General features: G+C 52.6%; 6 protein-coding genes across 6 annotated transcripts; 2 read left to right on the plus strand and 4 right to left on the minus strand.

Annotated features, from left to right (window-relative positions):
* Positions 1–228: 228 nt before the first annotated feature.
* QC763_512460 (uncharacterized protein) lies at positions 229–1,668 on the minus strand (the record flags this gene model as incomplete). The annotated part of the gene is made up of 2 exons (XM_062913804.1): positions 789–1,668; positions 229–723 (listed from the first exon to the last, which is right to left on the minus strand). Exons 1-2 carry the CDS (start codon positions 1,539–1,541, stop codon positions 229–231), a joined length of 1,248 nt encoding a protein of 415 aa, XP_062764597.1. The 5' UTR covers positions 1,542–1,668.
* A 237-nt stretch (positions 1,669–1,905) lies between these two features.
* On the minus strand, positions 1,906–3,030 carry QC763_512470 (uncharacterized protein). Its single transcript, XM_062913805.1, has 2 exons — positions 2,440–3,030; positions 1,906–2,385 (listed from the first exon to the last, which is right to left on the minus strand). Exons 1-2 carry the CDS (start codon positions 2,797–2,799, stop codon positions 2,053–2,055), a joined length of 693 nt encoding a protein of 230 aa, XP_062764598.1. The 5' UTR covers positions 2,800–3,030; the 3' UTR covers positions 1,906–2,052.
* A 1,351-nt stretch (positions 3,031–4,381) lies between these two features.
* On the plus strand, positions 4,382–6,355 carry QC763_512480 (uncharacterized protein). Its single transcript, XM_062913806.1, has 5 exons — positions 4,382–4,652; positions 4,714–5,432; positions 5,494–6,046; positions 6,097–6,188; positions 6,212–6,355. The coding sequence occupies exons 1-4, from the start codon at positions 4,431–4,433 to the stop codon at positions 6,148–6,150; spliced, it is 1,548 nt and encodes a 515-aa protein (XP_062764599.1). The 5' UTR covers positions 4,382–4,430; the 3' UTR covers positions 6,151–6,188; positions 6,212–6,355.
* A 3,159-nt stretch (positions 6,356–9,514) lies between these two features.
* QC763_512490 (uncharacterized protein) lies at positions 9,515–11,528 on the plus strand (the record flags this gene model as incomplete). Its single annotated transcript, XM_062913807.1, has 4 exons — positions 9,515–9,632; positions 9,685–9,791; positions 9,851–10,450; positions 10,506–11,528. The coding sequence occupies 4 exons, from the start codon at positions 9,515–9,517 to the stop codon at positions 11,526–11,528; spliced, it is 1,848 nt and encodes a 615-aa protein (XP_062764600.1).
* A 519-nt stretch (positions 11,529–12,047) lies between these two features.
* QC763_512500 (uncharacterized protein) lies at positions 12,048–12,386 on the minus strand (the record flags this gene model as incomplete). Its single annotated transcript, XM_062913808.1, has 1 exon — positions 12,048–12,386. One exon carries the CDS (start codon positions 12,384–12,386, stop codon positions 12,048–12,050), a length of 339 nt encoding a protein of 112 aa, XP_062764601.1.
* Positions 12,387–13,135: 749 nt separating this feature from the next.
* QC763_512510 (uncharacterized protein) lies at positions 13,136–14,533 on the minus strand (the record flags this gene model as incomplete). The annotated part of the gene is made up of 1 exon (XM_062913809.1): positions 13,136–14,533. The coding sequence occupies one exon, from the start codon at positions 14,531–14,533 to the stop codon at positions 13,136–13,138; it is 1,398 nt and encodes a 465-aa protein (XP_062764602.1).
* Between the last annotated feature and the right edge of the window lie 515 nt (positions 14,534–15,048).

Raw genomic sequence — 15,048 nt, forward strand, 5'->3', positions numbered from 1 at the left:
GCGGAACAGCCCGCTAGCCTACCCGCTTTGAGGGGAGTACGCCTAGGGGCCCAGGTGCACCGATTGTTTCATATCATTCTCGAGAAGCCGCAGCGTTCCGGATGCTGTTTACTCGGAAGCGCGGATGCAGCTGTCTCGCTTGTTCGGTTTTGGAGTGGGCCCCGAAGCTGCCGCCACCGCGAAGGTCGAGATCGGTGAGGAGTGAAAAAGGCACATTTGGTCTATCATTCAATATGGATACGCCCGAACCTCGTCTTCCCTGCTCAAGTCGAGCCCCCTATCCAATTGTTCTTGGTGCTTCTGATCCAGGTACTCCAGCAACACATCTTGATACTTGTCCTTGCCCTTGTATCTGCTAACATCATCACCCCAAGATCGTACTGCGCTCGCAAGTCGCCCTGGCACATAATCTTCCTCTGCGATCTCGGTGACCGGGTGAAAGTACGTTCTGATGGTAAACACTACCCCTCCCGAGTTGGGCAATCTCCTCAGGGTTTGTCTCTCGGACCGGAAATAATGATGCTGGATCGCCCTATTCTTCTCGGCCGTAGCCCACGACACATTGGGTGCGTCCTCGAGTCCAATCGACCATGACCAACCCAGCTGGTCGTCCACCTGAAAGAAGTAATTGTTGCGAGCCACCATTTCTTGTGGCTTGACACGTCGGAAGAAGTTCATCATGCCCTTTTCCAACTTCTCCTTGTACTGTGGAACATCCCCCGACTGTCTCTTTTGTTAGTTGTGGCTCTTTCATCAACACCCATCCCGACAAGACAGCTCGAACATACAGTGTGGATTTCGCTCAACCCCATCCCGAACTTGTCCTCTAGTCGCCAGAAGCCTGGCAGCAATGTCGCTCCAGCTAGGAGATAATAATTCCCGTCCTCCCTCTCAATCATGATGGCCAGATCATCCTGAACAAGCCTGGCAGCCATCTGCATCGGATCCTCGGCCAGCCGACCTTGCTCATCGCCCTCAAAGTCAAAGTCTTCCCCGCTCCAGAGATTTTTCACCCCCTTTTCTGTCTTTTGGTACAAGGATGGATACCGAGCCGGCAGGTACTCCCGAAACTCCTGCAGCAACTCCATCGCGGCAGGGTATGCCTCGGGGTGCGTCTTGCACGACTTGTCTCCCCTGAGGGCGATGCGCTTTTGCTTCTCAGCGTGGTACTTGGGGAACTGGTTGTCGAGCTCAATCCAGTCCTCGTATTGGGCTTTGCGTAGTCCCATGGTAACGTGATAGACCGGGCCGTAACGGAAGGGTCGGTAAGGGAGAGGCTTGGTGGTTTCGATGGACCAGTCGGGATATGGCTCGGGCGTTGGAAAGCGAAAGGAGGACGGGACCCAGTGGCCCCATTGTCGTTCGGGTGACTTTTCGAGGGTGGGGGTGGATGCTCGGGGAGGGAGGCCGTCTTGTCGTCGGCGGAGGCGCCAGAGCTGGAAGAGCTTTGTCCACATTAAAAAGCTCACAAGGGTGAGAACAAAATGGATCAGAGAAGGGCCCTCGGAAAGGCGAGATGTGAGCGCATCGTAAAACCCCATGTTGGCAAAGAGGTTGCGACAATGCGGAGCACAACGGTGACACAGAACAATCCCGCCTCAACAGGCCTGCTGGGAGCTGGGCAAGCAGCAGGAGATATATCTGCCATCACATCCCTCGCTGGCTGCCTTATCACTTACACCTGCGCGCGCAACCGTTGGTGGCGTACCCCTCTCAAGCTCTTATCAGTGACGCAGCTCTTATCGGGACTTTATCTCCCCATTGGGTAAAAGTGTGAATTCAGCACCCAGCCGATAGGAATGCCAGGTATCACCAATCATTATCGATGGGGCACGCTTTATCATTGTTGTGCAAGTATTGAATAAGAAGTCCCTGATCTGGACTCAGCATGACTGCGAACAACACCGTGGTGCGGAGCTGGTTCGGCATGCCAGGGTCAGACAAATCGCCAAGCTGAGAGTGACAACGACCAAGTGGAACCTCAAGATGTCTATTTGGACGACATCCCTTGATTACCCAGGTACCTATCATAAGTTTCTAATCATCCCACTTTCATATCTTCCTCTCCTCTGCACTGGGGAACTTCTTGAACATGTCCATCAACTTGTCAATCGGCGCAGCCATCAACCCTGCCACTGTCTCGTATGGCGGCCTATCAGGTGCTCCAGGGTGCGATTGTGTCGGCACAAAATGCTTTGTCCTGTCAAAACTGGCCGCCATCTTTTGGGAGTCGCCCTCCTCGATGTGCTTCTCCAACAGTGGCAAGTCATCCTGTTCCTCTTCCTTGATGTGCTGTCCCAAGGTTTCCCAGAGCGAGTCAATAGCTGGAATAAAGCTGGGGTCCGAGGCTTCCATTTGCTGAAACTCATAGAGCTTCTCCTTTACCTGTGGAGTTCTTAGATAGATGAACGTGTATCTAGGCGAGAATAGGCGGCTTACTATCTGATGCTCGCTTCTATCCTTCTCTGCCAGCTTGAGTCCGTCAGGCACATGTTTTTCCATGGCTGGGTAGACGACGAGCTCTTCCGCGATCGAGTGTCGGGCCAACTCCCAAACGAACTGATTTTGCCAACGGACCTTCTCATCGTCCGACTTGGCAGACTTCATCTTGTTGTAGTAGGACTCTAGCTCGCGGTGGTCGTGCTTAATGCGGTCAGAGACTCTGTTTCCTGCGGCGGTGGCCATTCTGGCGACGGAGATGAAGGATGGTCTTTGGCTGGAAGATGGAAGCAAGAACACTGCCCTGGTAGATTGTGTAGATAGAAGAGTGGTCGGTAGTCTGATGCACTGGTTGAACATGGTGAAGAAAGTATTAGCGTTGTGTTGAGATGCTGTGCAATGACGGAGTTGGGAAGACAGTTAAGTAGGTAAGGCAGGTAGGTATGCGATGGTAAGTTATTAACTGGCTTCATTGTGGTAAAAGCTATCTTTCTTATGCCTGTGCTACCTTACCCGGCGGATCATTCAATGACGCCTTGATGATGAATGATGGCGGCCATTTCTTTCATGAAGCGACGTCTAGGTGAGCCTTGATTCCCATAATTGCTGGGAACCAATCAAACAGGAATAGCAATACCGTCATAGATTGCAAATTAGCTCTCTTTGAGTGGTCAACTGAGCTCGGAAATCGTATGTGATGTGAATCAATTGTTGAGGATCTAGAAGCTGTCAACCATTGATCGCCGATGCCTTGGCGTCCTAGTCAATGACCTCATCACGCTGAGTTGCCCTCGCATACGCAATCACCGACAGCTACGTATCTACTGAGATGGAACCATAAACTTCCATACATCATCAACATCACGGCCCTTCGTCAATTTCCTCAAACATCCGACTCAATGCCCACCTCGGACGGCAGTCCCAAGGCAGCCTCGCCGTCCTCAGAATATCTCGCATCACGCCGGGTCCAATATCCCGCAGGCTTTGTATCTCTCCGGAAACATTGTGAGCAGTTATAGCCAGAAAATGAACAGTATCAGCGGTCCAACGGTGAAGAGGCTCGAGTTCCGAAACCTATAGCTGACCTGGTCATCTGCTGAGAGGCTTGTGGTGAACTTTCAGGTTGTCGAAAAATGGGAAAGTGTTGGATGCTGTGGGAAGCGAGGGTGGATCTGATCAATCAAAACGGTTGAACTCCACCAATCAGGAGGGGGTCTGTTGCTTGCAGCGCAGGCAGCTGGTTTGAGACCTTGTATATCCCAGCTCGAGGCGTGCCATGCTGGCGTCGCTGGCACGCTGGGAGAGGGCGGCCAAACCTCCGAAACGCGCAGTTCCGGTTGGGTGGGACAGGGACGAGAGCAGAGCCGGGACCCGACGCTAAAATAAAGATAGGAAAACAGCGAGTGCTGGCGGTAGGCCTGGCATAGCGTGCAAAAATTGGCAGCGCCATCGGCGCGGGGGCCAAACTTAGCGTCGCGGGTGGCACGGAAAGATCGCGGAAGCTTGGGCCACAAGACAACTTGCATCGATTTCGGCCCAGGCTCGAGTTCGGCTTCTTATTCGGGTCGGCCTGTGATTCGTCGGCCCTCTATCCGCGTATCCAAACATCACCACTTCCAACGGCCTCAGGTCGCAGACGGATAAATACCACTGGCACTGCAGGCCTTGCACTGCATGCAAACCAGGCGGGTGCTACCGCCCCATTGACCACAGGTTCTCTGTTATGAGATGATAAACGCGCACCAACGCAGTTTCCCGCAGTGCCCGCCTGCTGCCCGGCGCTCCTGCTGGTTCAGATGAGCCGGCTGGCAGGCTGGCAGGCTGGCAGTGATCGGCACGGCAAATTGCCCACCCGCAAGGAATTCCACATGGAATCTGGAAGGAGCCATGGGGGGGCAAGTGAATCGTGAGCAACCTACCTATTTATCAGCCATAGTTCCCACCTGCAGTTTACCGTCTCTCCCCCACAGTACTTGCTTCCAACAGCAAACATGGCACAGACCGAGACGCTGCTGCAGACATTGGCGGCCAAACTGCCACTTCTGCTATCCACTGCTGGGCTGCTTGTGGCTGTTTTTCTGGCCCAGGTGCTCCTCAAAGGGAACCCACTCGCAAATCTCCCTGTCGCCCTGGATGATCTTCCCAGCGATGAAAAACGACGACAGGCCTTCTTGATGCGGGCCAAGGATGTTTACGCTACAGGGTACAAGAAGGTAGGATACTGCCAGTGAACGACAGGTAACATGGCACCGCAATGCTGACACACACGCCTAGTTCAAAGACAGAGTCTTCCGAATCATCACGTCGAACAAGTACCATGTCATCATTGTGCCCCCAAAGTATCTCAATGAGCTCAAGAGTCTTCCCGACGACACAGTCAGCTTTGACGGCGCCATTGAGCAGACCATGCACGCCAAATACACCAAGCTCGAAGTCGGCCACAAGCTCATTCCTCACATCGTCAAGAGCAACTTGACGCCCTCGCTGGTGCGACTAAACCCCACCATTGCCGAAGAAGTCCAAGAATCTTTCCGTCGGGAGATGCCCGAATGCGACGACTGGACTCCTGTCAACATCAACTACAAGCTTCTCCGTATCGTTGCCATGGTGTCAGGCCGTGTCTTTATCGGCCCGGAACTGAGCCGTTCAGAGGAATATGTCGATGCAGCTATCAACTACACCATTGACCTCATGCACGCTCGCCAGGCTGTCGACGCCATGCGCCCATGGCTCCGCCCTTTTCTTGCAAATCATCTTCCCGAGATCAAGAAGTTGAACGAGCGCCTTGCTCAAGCCGATGCCTTCATTAGACCCATTGTCGCCCATCGCAAAAAGCTCCCCAAGGAGCAGGCCCCTGATGACATGCTGCAGTGGATGCTCGATGGCCAGTCTGAGAAGTTTGGCGGTGAATACAAGACCGAGACCCTTGCCAGAATGCAGCTGGGCATTAGCTTTGCTGCAATTCACACCACTACCATGACCACGACCAACGTGTAGGTTCTCTGGTTTGTCTGACCAAGTAAAAGTTGTTTTTCGCTGACAGCTCCATCACAGCTTTTACAACCTGGCCGCCTACCCCCAATATGTCTCTGTGCTACGTGATGAAGTCCGAGAGGTCCTCGCACAGAACAATAACACGTTCACGTCGGCTGCTCTTCAAGGCATGAAGAGGCTGGATTCTTTCATCAAGGAAACCATGCGAATCGACCCCGCCGGTTTTGCGGGGTTCCAACGTCGCGTATACAAGCCCTTTACCCTCTCCAACGGCCAAGTGATCCCCACCGACGTTATAATCGAGGTGCCGGCCCACGCCCTTGCGAAAGACCCGGACGTATTTGAAAACCCAGACCAGTTCAATCCTTGGCGGTTCTACGACATTCGACAGAAGGCCAGGGAACAGGGCGCAGTCGAGGAGGCTGCTCAGAACCAGTTCGTCAGCGTCAACCCATTGGTCTTGACGTTTGGGTACGGAAGACACGCCTGCCCAGGCCGGTTCTTCGCCGCAAACGAAATCAAAATGATTATCGCCAACACCATCTTGATGTACGATATGAAGCTGATGGACGGGCACACCCAGCGGTACCCCAATCTTGAATTTGGACTTTCGGTGAGTAGTCCATTCCGTTTCAAACAAGCACTGATACTGACCCGATGCAGTCTATTCCTGACCCCACCAAGGAGCTTCTTTTCAAGCGAATCGAGATTGCTTAGACGTGAGCAGAAGCACACACCCAAAGCCGGTGTTTTGGGGAAGCATAAGCCGGTGTTTTGGGGAAGCATCAGCAGCTATTAGGTAGTAGAAACAAATTAACCGATGCAAGAATCACTCCACAGTTACTTTGGGTAATGAAATTTTCAGTCGATGGCCTCCAGATCCAGGGGCCAGAGTACTGGGAGCCAATATTTTGAACACATGACTATGAGCCTTGCCATATCTAGCCCATCAAGTCGTCTATGGTGAAATTGTGGCCCCCTGGGCCAAAATTATGAGTTCGAACCAGAACTGTCTAGTTTGTGTGGCGTATTACCACATCAAAAAAGGTCGGCTTGGCCATGCCATGTAGATGCGTATGGACTACCAAGCTGTCTTGCGGCCCATGTCACACGTCAACTCCAGCCCTTGTAACACCCCAATCCTCCCTGGGTAAATGCCAATGAACGCCATTCTATAGATGCTGCGAGGCACTGTCAGATGCTATACCTGGAGGGGGTCCGTACTCTACCCGATTGCTTCTTCCACTCACTTTGTAATGTTGACCATTCTTCCAAGACACTTTTTAGCCTTTATCTGCCTAATGCCCCCTGCAAAGGCAAACATGTTGCAGGTTTCTAAGCAACCCGTCTTTCCAGAGCAGACGGGCCACGGCTCTCTGCTGGCTCCGTGTTTTGCACAGGATATATGTCTTGGCTGCCTTCTTGTCTTGTAGCTCTCTCTGTTTGTGGACCCTTCAAATTTTTGCCACTTTTTCCGTCTTGTCACATTGTCTACCTGTGAAAACATATCTTCCGTAATGTTTTCAAACACTGATAGACATCTAAACCTTACGCACGTTGGGCATGACCCGAAAGATACAAAGTGCAGGTCTTTCATTTTATACTGGCTTCACTAAGGTAGCTTACCCAGTACCCAAACCTCTCGCTTCTCATCCTTGGGGTTCTCTAAACAGCTGCGTAACCGTACGTCTAGTCTCCCACACGCAAAGCAGAGATACATGAATCGTAGGTTTCCAGGGCCCAACCCAACCACAAGATCAGACTCGACGAGACGCGGGGTATGATTTGATCCTGTTCTTCTTATCCGAACCCTCAAGATTGCTTCTGCCCCAAGGGTACTGTTCCGCTCCCAACTGAACTCCATCTTTTTGGCTACCTGCAAAGGCTCTCTGTACCTATCTCGATGCCTTTGCTCCTCGTTGCGCAAGTATATATGTGCAGCTCCTCCTGAGTCGCGGTGGCCGGCATCGTAGCTATTTCCCTTTGACATCTAGACGCTGAGAGGCTGATCAGCTTCATGGCGGCAACGTCGGTCTCGTCTCCTGGTTGCTGCTTCGGGGCTTGCGCAAAACATCGCTGTCCGATATCTCGAGCAAGCCCTTTCGGTTGGACTTGATACCGTCGGCTATTCTAACACACTCATAAGAGAGAATTCCGACACGAAACAAGCCCCCTTCAGCTTGGTTCAGTGAGTCACCAACCTGTCAAGATCGCTGAAACAATGCCCAGTGTTGTTCCCATGGGCCGAGTCGCTACCAGTAAGGCGTCTCCCTATTCCCATCTAAAGAAGCTTTGATACCGACTTGCCCAGACTGTGTTGCCCAATCGTGCAGCAGGTTAAGCAGATCGGAATCCCTTCGAAAGCTTGCGTGGTTTTTTTCTGTCATCTCGATCGCCAAGTTCACCCTCGATGTGGAAGCCAATATTCTTGTGATGCTTGATAAGCCTTGGCACCATGCCACCCATGCATCTTCACTCAAATGATCAACTTCCAAGCATCGCAGCCAAGCCTTGCGACAGGAGACTTTTGTTTGCATCATTGAGATTCCCGATAGCAAACACGCCCAACAGCTTCTAGAAAAGAAAAAGAAAAACAAGGATATCACGTCGTTGGGCTTTAACACCGAGACGGAAAAGAGTACCGATCGCCTGACAAGCCAAAAACAGGGGAACTGGAAGCAACCGAATCCAAAAGCTCCTGTGCTGGTACTCTTGGCCCTCAAGCCTTGGAACTCTTGGGAGATGGAACAACCAAGAAGCTGATACTCCTCCCAGAACCACTTTGCCAATCCTGCCAAGAGGCGACAAAAAATTCTCCTCATGATAACATCAGACCTGAACCTTGAGCTGGGATTCTTTTGCGGCCAAGAAGGAGCAAAAATGGGCATCTGTTGCTCAAAAAAGACACGCATCGCGATGATCCGAGAATCCAGTGCTCAAAATGATCCAGAACCAGACAATTGCACCCGTGAAGATGGCAGAATTGTTTGACAGCCCTGTGGAAAGGCCGAAGATCCGGCATTGTTTTGCCGAGAAAAGTGGACCCAGGTTGAAATAGGGGCCCCCTTGCTGGCCACTGTGTCCCCCCACGCAACTGTAAACAAACTGGCACTACTGTGAAAGTCTCGTGAGCGCTACTCCAGCTACTAGTTCATCATGTGCAGTTGCCAGCAACCTCTTACCACTTCGCTCGCGTGCTGCCGCGCTCTAATCAGCAGAGGCTCTCTTGATTTCGACAGCCCAAAGAACAACATCCAACGACAGGATCATCAACAGCCAAGACACTCGGCACAGAAATCTGGATGTTGCAGTTCTCCAGCCAAGCCAGCCAAGTGTAGCCAAGCAGAGGCCGAGACTTGGTGAGACGACTGCACACCAATGGGTTCTTGATACCAAGACTGATCAGACACGAATCCATCTTCTTATCTCGCCTTCTTTCCCCCCAGGTGAGGGCTCTTTGCCCTCGCTGGGGCTGTCACTCTTTTGGTCATTGTCGTTCTCAGATACCACGGGATTACTCCAGGGACGCGAAGGAAACGATGGTTCCCACGGACCAACTTCATTTTGCGGCAGGCCGATGTTTTACTCCCAGGAAGACATACCAGAACCAAGGCTCTTGGCCTACGCATCAAGACCCTTCCTCAAGGGGAAATGGGTATGCGAGGAGCCCCCGCGACCCGCACAAAATGCCGCCGAGTGTCTCCCCATTTCTCGCCGGTAATGGAGTGATTTTCCATTTCTCCCTTCTTTCATTCTTTGAACAAGTGTTGGAGGATATCCCGGGCAAATTGTGAAGCGCAAGTGGGATGATGACACAGCTGGCCTGCGTCTGGGATAGCAAGCTTAACGGTTGCTAGTCAATCCATTTGCGCTATTTCGCTTCCTGCTTGGGTGCCTTTTTTCATAATCTCTTATTTTATCTCTTGGTCCTCCTTCCCCTTCCCTCGCCCTCTTTCCTCTCCTCAAGCATCAACAGTATCAACAACTCGAACTTGCTGGCCAAGCAACGCGACTTCAACATACACCCCCCTCCCCTCCCATCAAGGCTTCGGTGCCGCCTAGGCATCCCGTCTTGCTCATCATGCCTGTCCTAAACGTCAGCGAGCTCAATATTGTATTGACAATTATTGGTGCTTTCATCTTGGGATTCGGCGTCATCTCGGTCCTCATCAAGAACCGATGGCTTCTCGGCGAAGCTCGTAGGTTTCCCCCAACTACACCAAAAGAACCATGATGACTGACATCACTCAGTCCCTGCTATGACCCTTGGTATCATTCTTGGTCCACTAGCGGCCAAATTTCTAGACTCTTCGCGATGGGGCTCAGCCGAACCAGGCCAAGTATCTGAGATCACGCTGGTTTGTCTTGCCCTGCATCTCATCACCACTCGTGCCTATCACTAACACTGTGATTCAAGGGCATTACACGAGTGGTTATCGGCGTCCAGCTTGTCATTGCTGGTTTTCAACTGCCGGCCAAGTACCAAAAGCTTCGGTGGAAGGAGATGCTCATGCTCATGCTTCCCGTCATGACAATCATGTGGCTGTGCTCGACTCTCTGCATGATGGCGACCATCCCCAAGGTGACCCTGCTGGCGACCTTGGTTATGGCTGCTTGCATCACCTGTACCGATCCCGTTTTGTCACAAGCCGTTGCCAAGGGCCCCTTTTCCGACAAGTTTGTCGCCAGAGACCTCAGAGAAATCATCTCTTCGGAAGCCGGCGCTAACGATGGCTTTGGTTTCCCGTTTTTGTTGCTGGCGACCTATCTCATGCGGGCCCAGACCCCCGAGGCATCGACACTCGTCGCTCGGGCCGGAGAGGAAGTGGTGAGACATGGCGGAGGAGTAGGCCAGGCGATTGGCAAATGGTTCCTCGAAACATGGCTCTATTTTGTGCTCATGTCGATTGCTATCGGTGTTGTGGTTGGATATGCTGCTGGGAAGGGGCTGAAGTTTGCCTTGCAACGCAAGTGGGTAGACTCTGAGAGTTATGTGCTCTACCCCACTGCGCTCGGTGTAAGTCGTTGGAGTATTCCGGTTTTGAACTGACCCGTGAGCTAATCAATCTCAGCTGTTCTTGCTTGGTGTCTGTGGCATGATCGGGGGTGACGATTTGCTGGCTTGCTTCACCGCTGGCAGTATCCTAAACTGGGATGGTGAATACATGCGTGAGACATTGGAACGACACGATGAGGTAAACTCATCCGTTGATGTCCTCCTCAACTTTGGAGGCTTCATGTACCTCGGCACCGTGATCCCATGGAGCGAGTTCCATCAGCCAGACACGACCGGCATCACAGTTCCCCGCCTTATCGCCCTCGGGTTCCTCATCCTTGCCTTCCGCCGCATCCCTGCTATTTTTATCATGTACAAGTTCATGCCGAACGTCATCAAGAACTGGAAGGAGGCCTTGTTTATGGGATACTTTGGCCCCATTGGCATCGGAGCTGCCTTTTACGTCGAACACACCAGGCATCTTTATCCGAAACTCGCCGACGCCGATGAAGAGATGGGTAATTTGTTGAGGGCTATCGGGCCAACGGTGTATTTCCTCGTCTTCTTTTCCATCGTCATTCACGGTCTTTCCATCCCCGCCTTGAACGCAATTTATGGCTGGTACGGTGTCCAGCCAATCCAGGACGATGCCATGCTTTTCGAGCGCAAGTCTATCCGCGTCCCGACCCCCGTCAACGCCGAGGTCGGTGACGATCACACGTTTATCGCCTACAACCGCTTCTCACGCCCCGTTTTCGATGATGCCGAGTTGCCGACATTCGACCGCACCATTTCCATGGGTCGCAGGTCGATGAGCCGCGTTTCGATGGGCCGCCGATCCATGAGCAGAATCTCGTTGAGCCAATACCCTACCATCAGCAGGGCCCCCACCATCAGCAGAGTGCCTAGCCAGAACCGTGACCGTGACCGGGAAGAGAAAGACGATCCGGCCGATTCACCTGGCACCTCTAGCTTTTCCAGCTCAGCGGAAACCAAGGCGCCCGAGGTTGAGATCCCGTTGACCCCCGCTCCCCAACCTGCACAGACAATAGAGACGCCTGGGTTGGGACGTCCAACAACTATAAAGTACGCGGTATAGAGCGTGTGATTTTTTGCTGGTTTTCCTTCTCTGTTAGACTGTAGATAGTGTCTGGATTAATTAGACGCGGGTTGTACATACTACTTAATATACTGCGGCAGGCCGTCAGTGCGCTGCAACATTTCATCACGATAGTTTTCACATCAAACCAGTGGTTTGGGATAGATTCTCATCTATTAATGACGGAGAACTACGGTGCTATTCCAAGGTGTCGCCAGCGTCGCCAGCAAAACTCGCTCTCTTGCCGCGGTTCTACCTCTGTGTCTATCCCAACCTCTATCCCGTCCCCTCTAGGTACATCCTAGTCGTACACGATCCGCCCGGTCCAAAAAGAAAATCAAAAAGCCACCAAAGATCCTCTCGGCAACCATCCAAAAGAGCGACAAGAGCTTGTCATTAACCACCAAGCCAGAAATCATGAAATCAGAAAATCAATCCCAAAGAATCATCCCTCAAAGAATCATGCCAAACATCCCAAAAGATCATGTCGCTATCCCGCCCAACGTGTCGAACAAGCACTTAGACTCTGTTCTTGGCCTTAGCCGTGGCGGCGGCGGCAGCGGTGCTGCTGGACTGGAGTCCTGGAATGTTGATCTGGCGCTTGTTCTTAGCCTTGGCAGTGGCGGCGGCGGCGGTGGTGCTGCTGGACTGGAGTCCAGGAATGTTGATCTGACGCTTGTTCTTAGCCTTGGCGTTGGAGTCGGAGTCGGCAGCGGCTGTCGCGGAGGCGCCGGCCGAGACGACAACAACACCGGAAGGCAGGGTGACGCCGCTGGGGATGCTAACACCGGAGGGGAGCGAGATGGTGACGGCCGAGACGGTGGTGAAGATGGCGGTCATGGCGACAAAGAACTTCATTTTGACGGTTGGGTTGGTTGTTGGTTGATTGAACGGTTGGGTGATGTGTTTATTGAGATGTGAAGATTTAGGTAGGGGGGGGGAGGCGGGGTTATGTGTCTTTTTTGTTTTTGTTTTTGTGCGTAAACTTTTCTCAAAGCGAGCGTGGGTGAGATTAGTGTAAAGGGAGTATTAGTGATGAATGTGAGTGCTGGGTGATGAGAAAAGAAAATGCTGTTCGGGTGTTGGGTGAGGTCGAGTTATATAGAGGAGCTTTCTCTGGTTCAAGCAGATGTCCTGTCCACGATTTGAACGAACACGCCAAACCAACTCTAACCGGCAGCGTGGCTTCGAAGTATTGGGCTTCTAGCACATGCCGCCGAACGTTGCATTAGACAAGCGGGATCAAACTCCTGCGCCGCCACCACCGATGCGTGGTCTGTTTACTTAGTTCTGCATCGGCCGGTTCCAACATGGCGGGTCAACGAAACCGCCATGAACGGGTCTATACGCTAGAGGCGAACCACTTTCTAAGTGTGTCTCACGAGTCGGATGGTCAGAATCATCAGCATGCTCGGGCTATCGTGGCAAGGGACTGCATCGTCGGTCTGTCCGGCCTCTGAGTAAAAGAACCACGTGCGGAATCACATGCGAGGTCGAGAACAATCATGGTATCAATTTCAAGCGTGTCGTGAACACAACACAAATCACAAACCGAGGAATAGATTCTTGAACTGAAACGTTGGATATCCCCCCTTTTGGCTCTCCCCTCAAGCACCCCTTGCCTTGGCCGTCACGTAAAAGTCGATCGGCCGCACGTTGAACCACCCATCCTGCTTCATCACATACTGCTCGTCCACCGCCTGAAAATCAACTTCTTTGATCAGCTTGGCCGTCACCACCATTAGAAACTCCCAAGCCCAGTGTTTGCCGATACATTCTCGTTTGCCATTTCCGAACCACTTCTTGACACCGGCCGGCAGCTTGGTGAAGTTGTCGCCCACCATTCTCTCTGGCTTGAACTTGAGAGGTTCCTCAAACACGGCTGGATCTCTGTTGACTCCAGCCAGAACAACGATCATGGCCTGGTTGTGCGCAATCTGGTACTTGCCGCCTTGAAGCAGAATGGGCGACTTGCTGCCATTCTTGGACGGAATTGGCTCGATGTTGAAGCCCGGAGCCGCGCAGCTCAACCTCAGCGTCTCCCTCACAATCCCCTGGATGTATTTTAACTGGGCGATATGGTCTTGCCTCAGCGCACCGTCTCCAGCCACGCGGTCCAACTCCTCTCTGGCCTCGGCCACCACTTCTGGATTCTGCAGCAGAAACAGGATGGTCGCCGTGACTGAACAAGGGGCCGTTGAACTGCCGATCGGCATGCTGACAATCTCATCAATCACCTGGCTGTCTGTCAACTTCTTGCCTGTTTCCGGATCCGTGGCGTTCATCAACGCCCAAAGCAAATCCTTGCGTCCGGTAGAGTGTTCGGCCCGATATTGGATGAGCTCTGCGGCAAAGCCTCTCATCGTCTTGGTCGCCTCCTTCCACTTGCCGTTGTATAGCAGCCAGTTGAGGAGCTTCGGCCTGTTGGGTCGCCTCATTGCTTCTGAGGTAGCATCCTCCATAGCCTGGATCATGGGATGCTCCTCTCCTTCCTTCATTTTCATGGCTCCCAGCTTCTTGCCAAACAGTGTCAACATTGTCGCCTCCAAGTTCAGGTTGTTGAGGTCTTTGAGAGGTTGGAACTTGGTCCCAGGCTCGAGACCCTTGGTCCACTTGGCGATCAACTCGTCGGTGCACAGCAAGAGCTCGTCGAAATGGTCAGCGACTGATTCCGTGCTCAGGTGTGGCGCAATGATGCGGTGAGCGATACCCCAGGATTCCTCGTGGTCGTATGCGGTAAAAAGCGCATCGTGCACGGCGTATCGGATCTCGACGATGGGCCCGCCAACGAATTTGCGGAACCGAGTCTCATCGCAAATCTCTTCTGCTAGAGCAGCGCTGGCGACAAAGACAATTTCATGACCTAAGACCTTGATCTTGAAGATCTCGCCATACTTTTCAGCCAGCGTGCGCAAAGACCACCAGGTGTTGCTCGGGTTGACGTCCATGATGTTGCCGAGCAGGGGAAGGCCTGGAGGGCCAGGGATGGTGAGTGGGGAGGACATTGTGTAAGCAGTGTCTGCAGTTTATCAATGTAGAATTGAGGGAATGGCGATAGGAGAGGGGGGAGATGTTCTCTTTAAAGGCGTCCAGAAATGAGGTTTTGCGTCATGTCGGTCAAGGGAAAAGACGTGGCTGGCAGGGTGAGACAGCATCTCTCAAGTCCCACCATGAGCACCGTCCGCCATTCCGGTCATGGGGATCATTTGGTGAGTCCAATGAGATTTGCTGTGTGGTGTAAGCCATGTGGGTGCAGCTACCTTTTGGGTGCGCCACTGAGCAAGAGGGAGCTGAGACATGCATGGATTTCTGGCCCTGGCCAGTGTAGTTAGAGCGGCTTGTCTCGCGGGCGGGTCGTGATCGGCGCTCATCCGACCAATTGCTGGCACATCATTTGTCAATCTCGAGGCGGTTGTCGCGGGATCCTACTATCGATCTACGAAGCTTATTGGCACCTTTCCCAGAGCAGTTTACTGCGTGCGTTGTCACTCTCTTGAGCACAGCTCAGGTTCTGGATAAC

Source organism: Podospora pseudopauciseta (assembly GCF_035222475.1).
Source record: "Podospora pseudopauciseta strain CBS 411.78 chromosome 5 map unlocalized CBS411.78m_5, whole genome shotgun sequence".
Taxonomy (NCBI): domain Eukaryota; kingdom Fungi; phylum Ascomycota; class Sordariomycetes; order Sordariales; family Podosporaceae; genus Podospora; species Podospora pseudopauciseta.